The 17500-nt window shown below is 40.1% G+C and overlaps 2 protein-coding genes across 3 annotated transcripts in view; both read right to left on the bottom strand.

Moving 5' to 3' along the window:
• The window catches only part of LOC138024081 (gamma-aminobutyric acid receptor subunit alpha-3-like), a 4178-nt gene extending 2739 nt beyond the window's left edge, over positions 1–1439 (bottom strand). The window contains exons 1-2 of one of the 2 annotated variants that reach the window (XM_068871168.1): positions 1409–1439; positions 921–1043 (exon numbers count right to left, since the gene is read on the bottom strand). In XM_068871168.1, the coding sequence (XP_068727269.1) occupies positions 921–981 (61 nt within the window). In that variant the 5' untranslated portion in view covers positions 982–1043; positions 1409–1439. The remainder of the gene's footprint in view (positions 1–920; positions 1044–1408) is intronic. The other variant, XM_068871169.1, reaches the window with a different exon arrangement.
• LOC138023497 (gamma-aminobutyric acid receptor subunit gamma-1-like) overlaps positions 1372–17500 on the bottom strand; it is a 27272-nt gene continuing 11143 nt past the window's right edge. Inside the window, exons 6-14 of the mRNA XM_068870498.1 lie at positions 16724–16846; positions 15178–15539; positions 14463–14499; positions 10994–11030; positions 7584–7702; positions 6325–6392; positions 3948–4159; positions 3106–3181; positions 1372–1482 (exon numbers count right to left, since the gene is read on the bottom strand). Coding sequence (XP_068726599.1) covers positions 1372–1482; positions 3106–3181; positions 3948–4159; positions 6325–6392; positions 7584–7702; positions 10994–11030; positions 14463–14499; positions 15178–15539; positions 16724–16846 — 1145 coding nt within the window. The remainder of the gene's footprint in view (positions 1483–3105; positions 3182–3947; positions 4160–6324; positions 6393–7583; positions 7703–10993; positions 11031–14462; positions 14500–15177; positions 15540–16723; positions 16847–17500) is intronic.

Here is a 17500-nt window from a genome sequence, read left to right as displayed (position 1 = left end):
GGGTAGAGGGTCGAGGGTCAGGATGATAACAGTCGGATGACATCGGTGAAGATGAGGATAGTGAGGATTATGACGATCACAATGAGAATGTGGAGTGATAATGATGACGATGACGATGACGACACTAACTTTGAATGTTGACGATGAGGATATTACGGAGATGAAGATGCAGGTTGGAATGGAAGACAAGAATGAGAACTACGCCGACAAAGGGTGTCTATCATAATGATAACTGACTTGTGAAATATTTCTCTTTACCACAATTGCTTGTTATTATTTCGCAATCTGATTGGCTAATTTGCCGTTGTAGATAAGAGTCTACACAACGCTACTCACGTCATGCTCGCGTCAACGTGTCACACATTTGTAATAGCCAATTAGAAACGCTTTATTTTAAGAAATAAACCAATCAGATGGCGAGAAAGTTATAGACAACGCTTGCTCTTTCTCTTTGTCACGATCCTGGTCACGTTCTGAAAAAAGCATTCTCTTAATTAGTTTGACTTTGAATAATGCGGTAAAAAGTGAGTCCACAACATTTTGACCACTGTGATGACGAATATGGTTGTCCATAAGAATACAGACAACGCTGAAAACCACATTCGTCTTGTTAACTTCCTATTACAAATTAGAGAGTCTACTTTAACATCAGATGTCACGAAGTAACGAAATGGACGATGTGTACATACTAGAGACCGCGCGAAACAGACAACGTAGCTGCGATGTAGGTGCGTAAATATATAAAGACCCGGACATGAAGAAAATGACAAACGACAAGACAAAATATATAAGAGTGTGAAAAACAACAGTAAAACAGTTGCTACTAAATGGCCCTAGCCTGTCATGCGTGTCTACACGAGTAGCACTCTGAGGACGTCAGGACAGCTGGGAAAAATGGCTATTACGTATATTCTCTTTACCTGTGATGAATGGTGTTGGTCTCAGTTCGAAGCTCTCCTTGTACACATAAAATTCCGTCATATCTCTTTCCTTTAGGTAAACGTGTAACCATTCATACTTCACTTGAGTGTCATCATAGCTGTCTGCAAGGAAGTACAAATTAAGGAGCTTAAGCACGCCCGTTTTTGAGACGCGGACGGCAACCGGAAGAGAACATTTCGCGTGCCAGGACAGTGGACAGGTGTCTCCCACATTTTTATACTAATTACTTGTAATGGAGAAAAAAATACTTGGCAATGTAAATGTGGTTATGTGAAGACAAGTTAAAAGGGAAAAACAGATCACTTTCGGTTGCCGTCCGCGTCTCAAAAACGCGCTTTCTTAAACTCCCTAATTGGGGCAGTTTACAACTTTGACGAATCACCACTAAGCAAGAATCGCTTTTACTTGGATAATACCAGAGTGGTTGCATTAGGCATAAATGAGACGTATTTCCGTGTTTACATACATCCAGCTATTTGCAGTTTCAAAGTCTGGACATCCATCCATTTTTCGAACTTTTTCCAATGAAAGCGATTGTATCTGAAAAAAAAAAAAAGAATTTCAAAACGCTTATTTTTGCTTTCAAATTTCCCGGGCGCCGCCATCTTGAATAATTTTGACGTGTCGTGGTTGCCCTATTGTTCCAGAACAATCGCTTTTTGTGTCAGAACAATAGCGTAACCACAACACGTCACAATTATTCAAGATGGCGGTCCCCGTGAAATTTGAAAGCCACAAAAGCGTTTTTGAAATTCACTTTTTTCGGATACGAACGCTTTCATTGGAAAAAGTTTGAGAATTTCAAATTGCAAACATCATGTTCTGTGGCTTAAAGTTATTTTGTTGTTTTAGTGGAGTTTCCCTTTAAAGGAATACAGTCCTGGCCCCAGTCGTTCAAACGATGGATAGCGCTATCCGCCGGATAAATCACTATCCACTGGGTTTTGCTAGTGTTTACCCGCTGGATAGTGATTTATCCGGTGGATGGCGCTATCCACTGGATAACTCAATCGGTTTTGCTAGTGTTTATCCGTTGGGTAGTGATTTATCCGGTGGATAGCGCTATCCATCGTCTAAACAACTGGGGCCTGATATCTCTGGTTATTTCCCGAGGGAGGACACAATGCCCACAACAAAGAGCCATAAGAAAGTATACTGACATGCAAGGCACACGTTAATAACAGGGGCACTCGACGAAAATCATTTCCAAAATGCATGATAATAGGCAAAAAACTTACCAGAAAACGCGAATAAAACACATTCGGATCAGGTTGATTATGAGCAAAATTCCAGCTCCCAGGTAGATAGTGAGGGAAAAACCCAGCCAGCCGACATTGTGTAATTGTTTCCCAGAAAGGAAAGAACCTCGTCAATCTAAAGCGCTTGCCAAACTCAGGGGCGCTCAACGATAATCTTCCGTAAAATATGTGTTCGGGAAAGTCAAACTGTTCTAAGAATTTCGGTTCTACGTTGCCAAACAGCTACAGATTTTTTTTTTTTACTAAAACATCGCGTAAACGATTCGCAACCAGGAAAAAGTAGACCCTTACGTGTTCGGAAGGGATATTTTTGCAATTTTTGGCACGTAAAAAGGTCACCTAGCAGTTTCGGATGAGAAACTGGTTTGCTGGAAAGTTCTTAGAAGGTAACGTTCAGCTAGCAATTTCTGAAATGAAGATATCGTTCCCAAAAATTTTCGGACACTTCGATTTTCAGCTAAGATATCCGAACGGCGTAGGTGATAAAAACATCCCTTTAGATAGTCTATATACAATACAAGGAGCCTAGAAATGGCTCTCATAGGCTTTGCAAACTGGTCAAAACGGTTTTTTTCTCAATATGCGATAAGTTGAACCAGCAGTAAGCTTCTCGTGAACGAGTTCTTCTCCAGTCTGCCCCAGTTTTTGTTCTCATCCAGTCAGTTTCTCAGCGAAAGAGTATGAAATTAATAACTTGCCAGACAGATGAATGTCCACTGCGGAACAGATATTTTGCAAAACACCTACCTTGGGTGCCCTTGTTTATAAATTATCTATTAGTCAAGTGAGAAATTATCGATATCTTTCCAATGATGCGTTGCCATCACCAAGGCCTCATAGGAGAGTACTAGACAGATGAAGAGACAACAGTACCTCCCGAGTAAACTCAATTTATTGTTCTAACGCGACCAAGGAATTCGAAGATTCGTGGTGCTTGAGGGAAGACATTATCACCCGGGAAGTTCATTAAGCTTTGAATACTGTCAAGAGATAACGCAACTAAGCAATGCACTTAATGCGATACGATAGAGCGTAGAGTTGCATTGCATGCTATGCGAAGCTATGCAATGCAGAGCAAATTGATGCAATATAATGCAAAATATCTGAAAAATGTGGTCCCACAGGGGATACCTGTCTAAAGCAGAAAGGTTTGATTACCTTCACTGAGACAAAATTGCGACGATTTACCATCATAGTAACTAAGTTCACGAATGTCAAAGCCAAGAGATAACCTTCAGCGAGACCTTGACCGTCCCCCATTATCGTTAGTTTAACCTTGGGACACAACGGTACGGGAGGCGGGAAAACGGGTATGGAAAGCTGACGGTTTGGACGCCCCTGTCCCCTCCTCCGTTCCTTCCTCCTCTCCCTTCCTCCCATCCACACACACAAGTACACTTTTCGTTTCAGAACAGACTTAAGGGTGCACAAATCTCTCAGCCCAGGAGCTCATTACCTAGAGCCTCCATCTTCACATATTAATCCTCTGAGTCAATCCTGTCGCGTATTTTTTTTATTTTAGCAGCACCTCCCAGGGGAAGGGGGAGGGGGAGGGGGGTTTGCGGGTGGTTTCACAATAACCAATCATAAGACACCTATGGCCGGCCACTGATAACATCACGTGCAGAACACCCGAAAGACGAAGGTATTTCAAAATGATGACTCAAGGGTATATTGCGTATGGAGGCTGCAGGTAATGGGTTCCTGCTTAGCATTAGCCTTAAGATACTGTTTGGCAATACAAACCACTCTGAGAGATAAATTGTTCCGTCTCCAAAGAGGAACGCCGTTCTTGTTTTGTCATCCACGACGTGTTTTCTTGAGTTTTCTATAAGGGTATCTGGATACCACACTTTGGCAAGTGTCTCACCCTTCAAACGAACAAACCATGATGCGTTGCCGTAAGCAAGTCTGGAATCCTTCCATTTTTCCTTCAATCTCACCTCAACTTTGTATTCCTGCAAAAAATGAAAAAGTATGATGGAGTTACCTAAGTCTATGAGTTACACAAAAGCCAAGACGATCACTTGTCTTGAAATTATTACCTCATTCTATATGTTGCATAGTATTTCAAAGAATCAGGTGCAAGAAGAAAAAGGCCTTCAAAAAGCCAGGTGGCTGAGCTTTCAGTAGCCAATAAACCGCCATCATGAAAAGAGAAGGATTGTCCCACTAAGGCGCGAGATGTGCGAGATTGCAGAAAACCACCAGACGGCGCATTGCATCCTGCCTCATTGCTTTACAACATTGACCATTTTACAGTCGTGTGCTTTGTTACCAGGCCTATGAATTAAAGTGAGGCTAGAGTTGACCTTGCTTTTATAGAAACCTCACTGCTTTTCTTATGTGCATTCCAACTAATTTGCACGAGAACAACATTATTAACATAATAAAATCAGGGAGATCGATATCATACCAAGCAGGGTCAACTCCACCCTCACTTTCGTTTAACGGCCAGGTAATTAAGCATATAACTGAAAAGAGGTCTCTTGAATTAATTTTCCCCAATCGTGCACCTCACTCGATTGTCTGAGGTCTGGATTAACTTAAAGTGCCCCTAACCCCTTTTTTTTCTGACACAAATAAATTTTCGCATTTTCCAGAGTACATCCTTTTGATGTACTTTCCTTGGATTTTGTAAAATCCCTAGTTTCCCGTGATTTATTTTTTATTGCTCAAATTTTCGTTCAAGTCCGAGCAAGAGAGGTCTGGTTCGAGCCAGAGCCGTGACGTCAAGTCGAAAACGCTTTGCTAGTGCATATGCAGCTGTTGTGCCAGGAAGGCCTTAGCCAGCAATGACCAGAACCAGGTTGCTGACCAGCGGTTTTCGTTAAAACAATGGTTTGCTGGGGGTGCTCGGTATCGCTGGCTCAGAAAACCTGGTTGTGGTCATTGTTATTTAATTAAGGTTTTTCGTTGTGTCACGGCGAACGATAATGAGTAGATAAATACTTTTTAAGAGGTGAACCTCCTTCAGGACAGAGAAGAGGAATTAGAATTTAGTAACGTGAACTCAGATGACTGTAAGTTCGTCTCCAGCGGAATATACGAGATTGAACAAGAAAGCTACACATCTCCGTCAATGAGCGAGACGAAGAGGCTGCTACATTTGACGATGAACTGACCTATAGCCGACGTAGAATGGACTGCCGAGTACGAAATAGCAAGGGAAGCTGATAAAGAAATGGAGAAATTATTCGAAGGATCGATTAGACGGCGCGGTATCAATTTTTTCTAGCGTAATTTAATAGAACTTTAATTTCCGCTTTTCCTTTTCACTTCCAAATGTAAATCCCATTTTCCTTTGCCTCTTTGCGGGTCTGGTCGCTCGTCTCCGAAAAATGGTCTCACATGCAATGATATACTTTTGTTTCGTCTTTCGGATTGCTGCAACAAGCAGCAACGCAATTAAATTGTCGTTGAAAGATGTTGAATTCACTGTGAGCGTGACTAGTCCTATTCTCCTCGATTGTTATCTTACTTACACTGATGATGGCGTCCTTTTCGGCAGGATTTTCGGGAATTTAAAAAATCGCAGAATATTGAGGATTTGACAAAATACAAAAATTCTTTAGAAGACGTACTCTGGAAAGTGCGAAAATTAATTGAAGCCATAAAAGATTTTAGGAGTCACGCGCACTTTAAGGTTCTCTACCATATTTTCTTTTCACATCATACAAACATAATATTTAGATTTAGCCAAGCCGAAAAGCGGAGCTCCCGTGTTATTTGTTCTTACAATAAGTTTACCTGGCTTGAGCATGCGATCCAATCGCAACCTAGTAGCTGGCCAGCGGTCAACTTTAAAACAAAACCTGACCTCGATAGCTCTAAACTTGAGCCCGCGATATGGTCAAGTGATACTGGCCACATTTGCATACTTGGAAGGGTGGACGTGCATACGGTGACCAAAACGAAAAACCTTAAATAACAATGACCACAACCAGGTTTTCTGAGCCCGCGAGACTGAGCACCCCCAGCAAAACATTGTTTTAACGAAAACCACTGGTCAGCAACCTGGTTCTGGCCTCGCTTATATACCGGTAGGTTACCATATTTTCTTACCCATGGTGCTCCCCGCGCGCCCCAAGCTCCGCTAAAAATAAATGAACAACTTTCTTACCATTTGCTCTTCTTTGATGTCGTGAAACGAGTCAATTACAACGTACAATGACACCAGAACTGGTTTACCTATGAAAGAACAGACAGCAGTATTCATTAAGATTTCTGTATCATACATTTTCGGGAATAGACAGTGGGTCAAGAGAAATAACAAAGAAGACCAGAAAGCGCTGGTCCTTATATTAGCTTATTGCCAACAGGAAAGCTTCTCTTTCGCATATCTTGTTAGCACGTCCCTTTGCCAAATAAAATAAGTAATAGTAAAATAATTATGTACATTCATACATAAATCATGAGGGCAACGCCACAACACAAACATCGTTTTTCTCTGTAAATCCTTCTAAAGGTGGTTTTTTAAGTGACGTCATCGCCGCCATATTGGTGGACGACAACAAAAGATCTTTCGTTGGCTCCTTTTGTTCGTCCATTAGTAATTGTACATTGCAGCAACGTTATTATGTCTTTAGAGTTTGGTTAGTATATTGCAACCAAATCTTAGTATGACCATTCTGTAATCCAGGAACGAAAGAAAATATTTATAAATCGGTCTAAAACTCAGAAAGTAGTACGCCGTTGTAATATAATTCTATTTTGTCTTATTTCACGAACAAGATTCGTACAAAACGGCGGCGTTAAACACAAACGACCCCCAACATGCAACAGGGTCAAATTAAAACCAGAACCTAAAGTCTAAAATCGAATCCAAAAGCCCTCACCTAGCGCTATTTCTCCAGTGCGAATTCCACTTAGTAAGTAAATTCACAAATTCGCACAATTATTGAACAAGTTAGATGCAGTATTCACTGGGTGATGTGGGATTTACAATAACTCGCTTACGGTTCGCAAATGCAAATTCTACACTCAGATCTCCGTAGTACATACTAATAGACCACTTGTCTTTCATAAATGGCGACGTCCTCTACATTGTTTTGTATTTATGTTACTTGGACCTACCGCCCTCATTTTGAAACAAATATTCCTTTGAAACTTGCTCGTCGTAGCAATGCTAGAAAGGCTTATTAACATAAGATTATTTTGTTTGGCCGCCTTTATGAAACTAAATACAGGAATTGCACCAACCTAGTCCCAGTGATTCACTTGTACAGATATTACAAATTTGAGCCCGCGAGAATGAGAGCCCCAACACCAAACCAATTTTTTTGCCCAGACGGCTGGTCGGTGCAATTCCTGTATTTAGCCGCAAGTCTTAAGAGGTCTATCTGCCATGTCTGATGATACTTATATATTGATTTCGCTTACCACGGTAGTGTGGTCTCACACGCTTGTCGTATCCTTTGAACAATGCATCCAGTATATGTGTTTTGTTTGGAGCCTCGATTTTTCTTTCAAAAAGTTCTTCGTCATGGTCATGCTTTGCTCTAAAAGGTTTACACAAAAAGATAAAAATTAGACTTTGCTTCCAGGCTTAGTTGCAACTATGTAATATACCTGTGTAAGCAAGGACCAGTATTCAAATATATGGAAACCAGATACATCTTCTATCTCCCTTTCAGTCACATTTTATGGAATATTATAAGAGCTTGCAAATTTTAAACCAACTGCCCGGTGGCATAATAAATTATGCAGGGTGGGTCCTGGGTTCTAGTCCCATTCCCCCCATTCAACATTCCGTGCGGGAGCTCTTCAAGGGAAACCTCTATCTCCTATACTTGGCCAGGGGTCAACCTTTTCCCAGGGACATATATTTATAGCACATCTCCATTGCAAGATTCAGCTACCCTGCGAGCAGTTGGTTTCTCCTACGCTTCCCGAGAGAGAAACCACTGCTGCAAGCAACCGTTTGATTTTCCATCGAGCATGTGCGAAGTACGGGAAATCATTACGCAGCAGGCTCGCCCAAACGCAGCAGTTACGTAGCTGAACGCACGCGCCAGCGCCAAAACAAGTTTACTGACTCGTTTTACCGGTTCAAATTTAATCTATTCGTCTTTGGCGCTGGACTAACGGTTGCTCTCTTTCGGGAAGCGTAGTTGCGCAAACCCGTTTACACTTACGACCTAAGGTAAGATTGAGCACGCCCACTGTTGTAAAATCCAATTAAAATAGAGCTTTCTCATGATCAAGGGAAATATGAAGGAGTGATACCTTTCACGAGAAGAACCTGTCCCTAAAATAACTTTACACGGGAAGGGGTTGACTCAAGGAATCAGTGGAAATAGAAGCTGCCCTTGATATGCTCCTGTTCCGTATCATTTCAACAACTATTTTGCTCAACGTGCTCAATACCCTTCCACATATTTCACATTCATATTTTGTTGTAAAAGCTAGACATCAAAGTATTTTAGAAGAATTTATCTGAAACTACTTCTATATCCTACATATTTTACACATCTTTTTTCCCCAATATTCTCTACTAGCACACGCATGCGCCCTTCGTGTTATTATGGTTTTATGAGCTACCGGAAAATTAGTTAATTCAGGATGGAAAAATCTCTAATCTGAGAGCTGAGATAATGAGACGAAAAAGGCAACAGTCTGATAACAAATCGTAACTTGTTTCTATAGTTTTCAAACTATTATAAGGTGTGCATGAACCTGTCTTATTATTTGACATGGTATTTTGAGTGTAATTATTGTCGTTTATATGAGCCAGGTAAAATGAAAAAGAAAAAAAGACTTCAATTTTACGTTCCCCTTTTTGCCTTAGCCACCCGATACAGACGCCAAAAAAGAAGAGCAAACTGATGAGTGAGTAAAGGAAAAGCCGGGCCGGATTACTTCTTCCTTGCTTTTGCTTATTATATACATGATAAATTTGTCGAAAATAAAAGTATTGTGAAATTCTTGTTTGTTAATTGTTTATAACGCCGCTACATCTCTGAAACCGATACAATCGCATTACACAATGACCTATATAAGAGAACATTTATTACATGACCAAGCTGGGATAATACACAAATTTTATGTTTGAGTCCTGAATGTAGGGACTTCAAGGGCCGATTTACACGGTGCGATTTTTGGCGCATGCGGCAAGCTCACGACAGGCCTAGGACATGACTTACGATTGTCGCAGCGTTTTAAAACATGTTTTAAAATGCTACGACATTTTTTCTGACGTACACGACAATCGTAAACGAGTTGCAGGCCTGTCGTAAGCTTGTCGCATGCGACAAAAATCGTACGGTGTAAATCGGCCCTAAGATCTACCACGCGGTCGGCAACGAGAACGCCACAAAACAACAATATCATTGGTTAAAAGGGAAAAAATAAACGTGCTGCACGTGCGGCACGCATGCGCATTTTAGCACATATTCGTGCGGTACTCTTCACAACAACGCTGGAAATCACCAAAGTTGAACTTTTGAGCAACAACGCGAGCTTAAATGTGATTTTTTTATTCTCTATTTTTACTCCGAAACCGCTCGTACCGTTTTATTTTTACGACACTAACTTCGTCCACATTGTACGACATGATCGAGATGGATAAATCGCGAAAGACTTCCGTTATTGCAAAGTTATATGTTGAGGCTAGTGTCTCTCCTGAGTGAGTCCAGGGAACGAGTGCGAGATACGCTCGCCCTCATTAAAATTGTTAATGTCGAAGACTGAAAAATTACATTACAGAACAACGTATCTTTCTCGGAAGGGGAAGTTCGCTTTTGAATTGGCTAATCGTGTTAGTTACCATGACGACACCTAAATCCTCACATAGATAAAAATATCTTCATTGCGCGCGGTGAAGACATTACTTTTTAGAAAACGGAAAATCCTAGTGTTTCAGCAGTATCTAAAAATAAATAAATTTTAATAATCGAACATTTTAAAAGAAAAAACAATAATTAAAAAAAAAAAAAAAAAGAAAAAAAAAACCGTCCCTCGTTTCCTATCCTCGTTCCTCCGATCAATGGCAAAATGTTCTGTGACCTTTTTTGGAGAGCTGCAAGATGCCTTGGTAAAAACGTGAAAGCCCTTGACGCGTTGAATAATCATTGTAACAGTTTTTCAATGTCACAATCCCCCTACGCAGGGCGCCATGCAAGTCGATCCAAGTTTGAAGCCTTTCATGAAAAAAATCTTTTGCTCTTCCTCTTATCACTCAAAAATTCACCTTTCGGAGTATCTACTTCTTGATCCATTAGGGCATTTTAGCGAATGCAACGCGAATATATTGAAAGACAAACTTTGAAGAAGACGAAGTTGTTTTGCTGAAAATGAAGAAACCAACTGAACGTGGAGGCGGTGAGTTCAGCCAATCTGGAGCGAGTATTTTTGGCGCTCGACTAATCGTGACCGAATAATTTTGCTCTCTTCACAAACAAAATTAAGAAAAAATGCCCTCTTCTTTGACCAATCCGCATTCAGTCATTTTGCCTTCTATGTTATTCAGTCGCAAAAAAGCAAGGGCAAAAATTTATCGTAGTTAGATAATTAGCCTCTATCCGAAAGAAAGGATATAACTAAAATGGACCAATATTCGTCTCCAACTGATTCGTCTGTTAGCACGTGTGCTGACAGACGTCGGAATCAATCGAAGACGAATTTTGGTCCCCAGTTCGTCTAAACACCGTATTTATGTGTAGACGAATTGCAGACTGGAAATATCCGTCTTAGACGGATAATTTGTCTTAAACGAGGTTTTCGTCTCCAGTATAAATTCGGCCAATGAAATGAATGTTTTCAAAAAGTTAGCAAAATTCCCAGAAACCTACCCTTTGTTGACCACTTGGAATTCTTCACAAATTGTTCCTAGAAAAAGAGATTTGAGTAACACAGTAAATAATAAAGCAGCAGGAAACATGATTATTTTTGCCGGTGATAAGCGAACACACGACGCGTTACAATCCGAAGGCGAACTGTAATGAGGCAATGTTTGTTGGAAACAGCCAAACTTAACTCGTGTTTCTGGTAATTTGTTTGACGTCTCCAATTATAAATTACGTACCAGATTAAAAGGATATCTCTAGACGTTAAAGTCAAAAATAAATTATTCACGATGGCCGTAAATTCAGCTGACAAGCTGATGGTTTATTTTTATGATGTATACTGAATTCTTTAGCTGGCAAAACGTGATAAAGCCTCTGAAAACACCTGGTTACTAGCCTGCATATTAGGATTCACCAAAGCCAGAGGCGTTTTTCACTTGTCTCAAGTACTAAGTCTTTTTGTCAACTATTGTAGACTATTTCAAAGCGGTATTACCTGATATCCTATCCTTAATGTTTCCGCAGGCATATGGATACCACTTATCTCGAATGCAACCCACATTTTAATGGCTCACACTCGCTGCATGTTGAATCATATTAAATTAGTAAAGATAGAGCGGTTTTCAAATGAGTGTCGTAAAACCAAAACCATAGTAATTACTTTAACCAATCAAAAAGGAAGGAGACAATCCAGTAAACCAATCAAAATTCGAAGTAATTACACGTAGTCGACACAAAAGGCGGGAAAATGTGCACGCGCGAGCCACAATTGGTTTTGGTTTCACTTCTGGTTGGTTGAATAAGTGGCGCGAAAACTTTGAACCAATCACTGAGTGAAGTAGATGCAAAACCAAAGTAATTCGCTAATTACTTTCGAAACTTAATTGAAAACCGCTCTACAATCTAGAACAAATATGATAATAAATAACAGTAAGAAATACACAAAGGGTATTGGAAACGACTATACATTTTGGAAGATTTTGAAATATTTCCAACGATCCGTGCGAAGACTAGCCATTGTTTGTTAACCAGCCTGTACCACAAAATTATAAACATATTCTCTTTAATACATACATTTAGCATAATTGCATAAGTGATTATTGAAAATTCTCTGCGCTGATTGGCTGCCGTTGAGGTGATTCTTGCGCAATAATCAACTAAGCGCTTTTTCAATATGGTCGCAAGAAGTTTTGTCGAGGTGACAGACGAAGAAATTAATTGTTTTAAAGAAACTGCATATTTCAAATATTCACCTATGTAAATACACTAAAACAACCATTCGCCTAGGCTCGGTGAAAAATAGTTAATTATTATATCTCTCAGATATTACGCGCGCTGTGATTGGCTAAATTAGCGAAATCTCTAGAAAGTTCTTCATGTCTTTTCTGTTGCGTGAACATGTAAAACTGTTTGAATCTTTCAAGCAACTATTTTAATAGCCAAGTTGTTTTATCCGTTTTCAGATCTTTATGGCGGTTGAACCTTCCGCTTGACTTCAACTAGTTTCCTTTTCCGCACGGCTGATTACCAGAAAGATGTAATAAATATCTTACCAACCTCATTTTCTCTGTCCATACTGTAAAATTACGGACCCTTGTTTTATCCCCTTAGATTTATGGCCAAAGAGCGAAGCCGTAATTTACAGTAAGGCCCTCGAACTCGGTTAGTAAGAGTACATTAAGGTGACCGCTTCCATTTGGGGCTTTTCAGAGCCAATCAACAATCAAAGGAAACGATAAAGTTGAACGAAAACAACAACCGTTAAGAATCGCAACTGACCGGGGGTAAATCAGTTGGCTATTTACAAGTGCTGTCGAGAAATTGAACCAGGGACTGGAAGGTTTTAAAATTCAACGAATGGTCAAAATGGGTCTTGAACTCCAAGTCGGAATTTCTAAATCTCAAGGCAAACCGTATCATTAGGCCGCACTGCCTCCTGACAAATCATTTAGTCGTAGGCATCGCATAGGCAACGTCAAACTTGTTCTAATTAAGTTTTCTTTAATTCATGTTACCTCCTCTGCGTGTTGACGTACAAATACAATGAATTATTAAAGACTTAACAAAACACAAACTGCATGTAGTGCATGGACATAACTCAGTTCCCCTTAGGGCTTTAAGTAACAGTTCTGTTTGTAGGGGCTACGTGCATGCGCAAGGCATAATGAAGTTCTCCCTGGAGATCTCTAATTAATTAATATGATTTTCGAATTCAAAATGATAATAGAGAATTCCTTAAAAACGGCCATTGTTTGAGACTGCACGTCTGAGACATGACTCAGTTCCCCTTAGGGCTTTAAGAACTATCATCTATTTAACAGTTTAATTTGTTTATAGCGGCTACGAGCACGATATAATATTAAGTTTTCAATATCTGGAGATCTTTTATTGATGATGAGTTTCGAATTCGAAACGGTAATATGAATTCCTTTCACGATAAAATTATAGTTGCAACCCAAGCAAGACGATTCTCAAACGTGGGTGAACGTTTTCAATATTCCCCAGATGCAATCCGTTTCAATGTTTCTCATTTTTGTCCATCCATGCACCTCTTTGGCTTTGGTGTATTTCCTGTAGTCCTGAAGACCGCAAGGAAGAGTTCTCTCGGAAGAGCCAGCATCATCAACTTTGTCGCGGTCATCGTTATCATCATCATCATCATTATCATCATCATCATCACTATCATACACATATACGTACATACCTAATTGACCACTCCCTAGAAGGGCTTTTCAGGGCCAATGAACACAATCACGACAGAACAACTGTTAAGAATCCCAACTGGCCGGTGACAAGCTAGTTGGCTATTTACAAAGGCAGCTGAGAAGTTGAACCAGATACTACTACAGGAACAAATTCAACTAGTGGCCTGAAAGTGTATTGAACCCGGGATGCCCGGATCTCAAGGCAAGCGCCCTAACCACTAGGCCGCACTGCCTCTATCATCATCATCATCATCATCATCATTTTCATCTTATTCTTATTCTTATTCTTGTCCCCCATTTTTCGACAATCGTCATGTAAACAAAAGTAATTTCTACTAAGTTTATCACCCCCAAGTTACCCAATCCGAACGCGTAAACAGCTTTATTTAATTACTCACGTGGAATATACTAAATAATTACATATAAACTTGGCTATACATGGTCACTTCTTGATGCACTGTGAATGTCATACTTGATAAATGTGTACATGTGTATGTACTCGACGGACAACTGTTGATTGCATTTTTATCGTGGTTAAGCAAGACCAAGAGAAAAATATACAGCAGTGAATGTCATGTAAATCACAGGAAACGTGAAACGTGCTCCTTGATCTATCACGGACCCCAAGTTCCTCACAAGGGGTGTGGATAGCTTTTCTTTAAGAGGGTAGTGGTTTTCGCAGTCCACGTGCACGTGCTGACTCACTGCAGCCTCTTTAATGTTGGAAATACCAGAGTTTGTTGCCCCCTCAGCCGAGGGAATTAACTTACTGCCTGGTTTCTTGCCTCGTGACGAACTGGACCGTTGCTGAAAAAGGATTGCAAGACCTTTTAAAAACGAGATCGTGAGTAAATACTTTAGTGACGAAAATACAAATTAAACCTCAAAGTCCGAAGGGAGACAAACATGAATTTTCCCCGCACTATTTATTTCTACAAAATGAACAAAAAGGTTTCAAGAACTTACAAAGTTGTGGATGAGGAGAAAACACTTTGATCTTTCAACAAATTCTCCCATTACTTTTACAATGAATGTACAGAGATCAGTAAGGGTAATGTTAGTGTGGATAAAGTGCTTAAAGGGTTAAAGGCAAAATTCATCTCTAAAACACATTACTTGCTTTAGGTTATGATTTCGTACACATAATGTGAATAAACCGTTTATGCCAACCACTGGGTAGCCCCAAAGTACCTTTAACGTTTTTCTTGTAAGAAATCAGTGAAGTGCGTTTTAATAGCAAAAAGGTGCCCTCTTCTGTTCCTCTTCAAAGCTAAGTACAACGCAGATATGAATCTGAGAAAGGATCTTCTGTCCACAAATTCCGATTTGTTGTTTCTGTTTAATTTAACTTTTGAAATAACGAAGACCTGAAATGCATTACCTGGTACGATCTTAAAAAAATGGGTCATGCAGATATATCCCTTTCTAAAAAACTCAATCTTTGCCTAATTCAGGCATTTTCTGCTGATTGTTTCATTTACATACTTTATGGGTTTTTTTCCTGCCGTCTGCCACATTGCGCTTTAAAGTAACAGAGGTGACCCTATAGACAACCGCCGATTCGACGAGTGCCAGAGAGATAAAGGCAAATGATACAACGACGAAGAGTTCAGCTGCTTTCAAATAGCTGACTTTTGGCATTTCTTGGTTGCTATACTGGAGCAGAAAGATCTCTGCCAACACTGTTGCTGTTCCCACGCTGGCACGGCCAGCTATATCCCTGCCGTTCATCCAGAACTGGATCCACGAAGCACAAGTGCAAGTTAAGCATGGTAAATAAAAACCGAGGATGTAATGTTGAAGACGTCGCCTTATTCGGAATTCAGCAACAGCTGCTGTGTGAGTTCCTGTAGATACAAGTGGGCGTCTGAATTAAGGAACGCAAATTTAATTTTAAAATTTGGTTTCCTGTTTAAGTGGTGTTATTAAAGGGCGTTTCGAAGGCACAAAGTCATAGAAAGGAATGATAGTGATGACGAGGATGGTCGGATGAAGGCGATGACAAAAAACAATGATAGTGGAATGGTGATTTTAATGATGATGATCATTGTGCCTGTGATGATGACGTCACTCCTTTACCCGTATGATTGTGAAGACGATTTCGAAAACGACGACGATGATGATGAGAACCAACCTCGTTCCCACGGTCTCTCTTCTCTGCCTCCATTGTCGTTCAGAGAGGAGACACCGTGGGAACGAAATTGGATGACGAGAACGACGAAGATGAAGATGAGGATGATCATGTGGTGTGGTTTTGTCATTGTGTGCTGAGGTTTTGTCACACGTGACAACGTTTGATGGTTACGTGTTGATGTGTCGAGGTCTCCTTTTGACGAGCTGTATTTACAATCACATAAAAGGAGAAACTCGACGTCATAAAAGAACCTCACCTCATAAAATGTACGTCAGAAGAAGACCTTAACACATCATTATGGAAACACAACGCGCAGGGTTCAAACCTCGTCACACCATGATGGAAACACAAACGTAATCATCAAAACTCGTCATACAATAACAAAACCTCACCACACAATGACAAACAACTCCACAAAACAAAACCTCCAAGACCACACTAGTAAAAACTACATAAGAAAGTTATGGCTTTTCATATATGTGACCATTTATTTAACACTTTTGCTACCTAGATTTAGTAGCTTTTGATGGCTCATCGCCGGCTCGTTATCAAAGCTTAAATGTTTAAAATTGGAGGTTTAATTAACTTTAACAAGTTCTTTTAAGTTCTGTAAGTTTGTAAATAGCATGATGTCCTCTCTGGGCAAACTCGGATGTTAATGAAGCAAACTGTAACAATGACGTCAGCAAAGATTTCCTTATTCGTGTGCAAAGAATTTCTTTAGGCTTTTTTAAATAAAACAAACGCATGGACCGATGATCACATTAACAAAAAAAACGTTACACGTAATGCATTGATCTATGCGCAAGCATGATCTAAGGAGATCAACTCCGCTCTCAACAAATTTTAAATGCGCTTAGATCTTCTATGTGAAAGCGCTGTGTAGATTGCCTGCACCTGTTATGAATGACGTTGGCTTCAAAAAGAGATTCTCTTTATCCACATAAAATTCCGTCATATCCTTTTCCCTTAGTGAGACGCTTGACCATCCATACTTCACTTGAGTGTCATCATAGCTGTCTGCAAGATGTAAGGGAAAAGTGACCGTCGCACTTAGCCGGACAATTTAAGCAATTGTCTCTAATTACAGACATAAAAAATTCACGTGGCTCCAACGCATTTAGAACGGTTTTCAATTAAGTGTCGAAAGCAATAAGCGAATTGCATTGGTTTTGCAGATTGGTTCAAAGTTCTCGCGCCACTTTTTCAACCAATCAGAAGTGAAACCAAAACCAATCGTGGCTTGCGTGGGCACATTTTCCCGCACTTTGTGTCGGCTACGTGTAATTACTTCGAATTTTGATTGGTTTAATGGATCGTCTTCGTCCTTTTTGATTGGCCAAAGTAATTACTTTGGTTTTGGTTTTACGACACTCGATTGAAACTCGCTCTAAAAACATACATTTATTTTATTCATCGAATCCTTTCACAGGAACACATGAGCCCAACAAATTGACCTGCTCCCAATTGTGTGGCTTTATAAACATAGCTTAATTTGTAGAGCATTGCACCAGCGTCGCAGAGTTTGTGTGTTCGAATCCCTTTGGAGCTACCCGAAGTTTTTAGGTCACTGTAAGAGACAATTGCTTAAATTGTCCAGCTGTATGGTAGAGTCACTTCTTCCTTACGTCTATAACTCGCACTTCGAAAAAATATATTTCTTTTATGTCTTAG

The sequence above is a fragment of the Montipora capricornis genome, chromosome 11, assembly GCF_036669925.1.
Source record: "Montipora capricornis isolate CH-2021 chromosome 11, ASM3666992v2, whole genome shotgun sequence".
In the NCBI taxonomy this organism is placed as follows: Eukaryota; Metazoa; Cnidaria; class Anthozoa; order Scleractinia; family Acroporidae; genus Montipora; species Montipora capricornis.
Note: the sequence above shows the minus strand (reverse complement) of the source record. Positions and strands in the feature narration are given on the sequence as shown.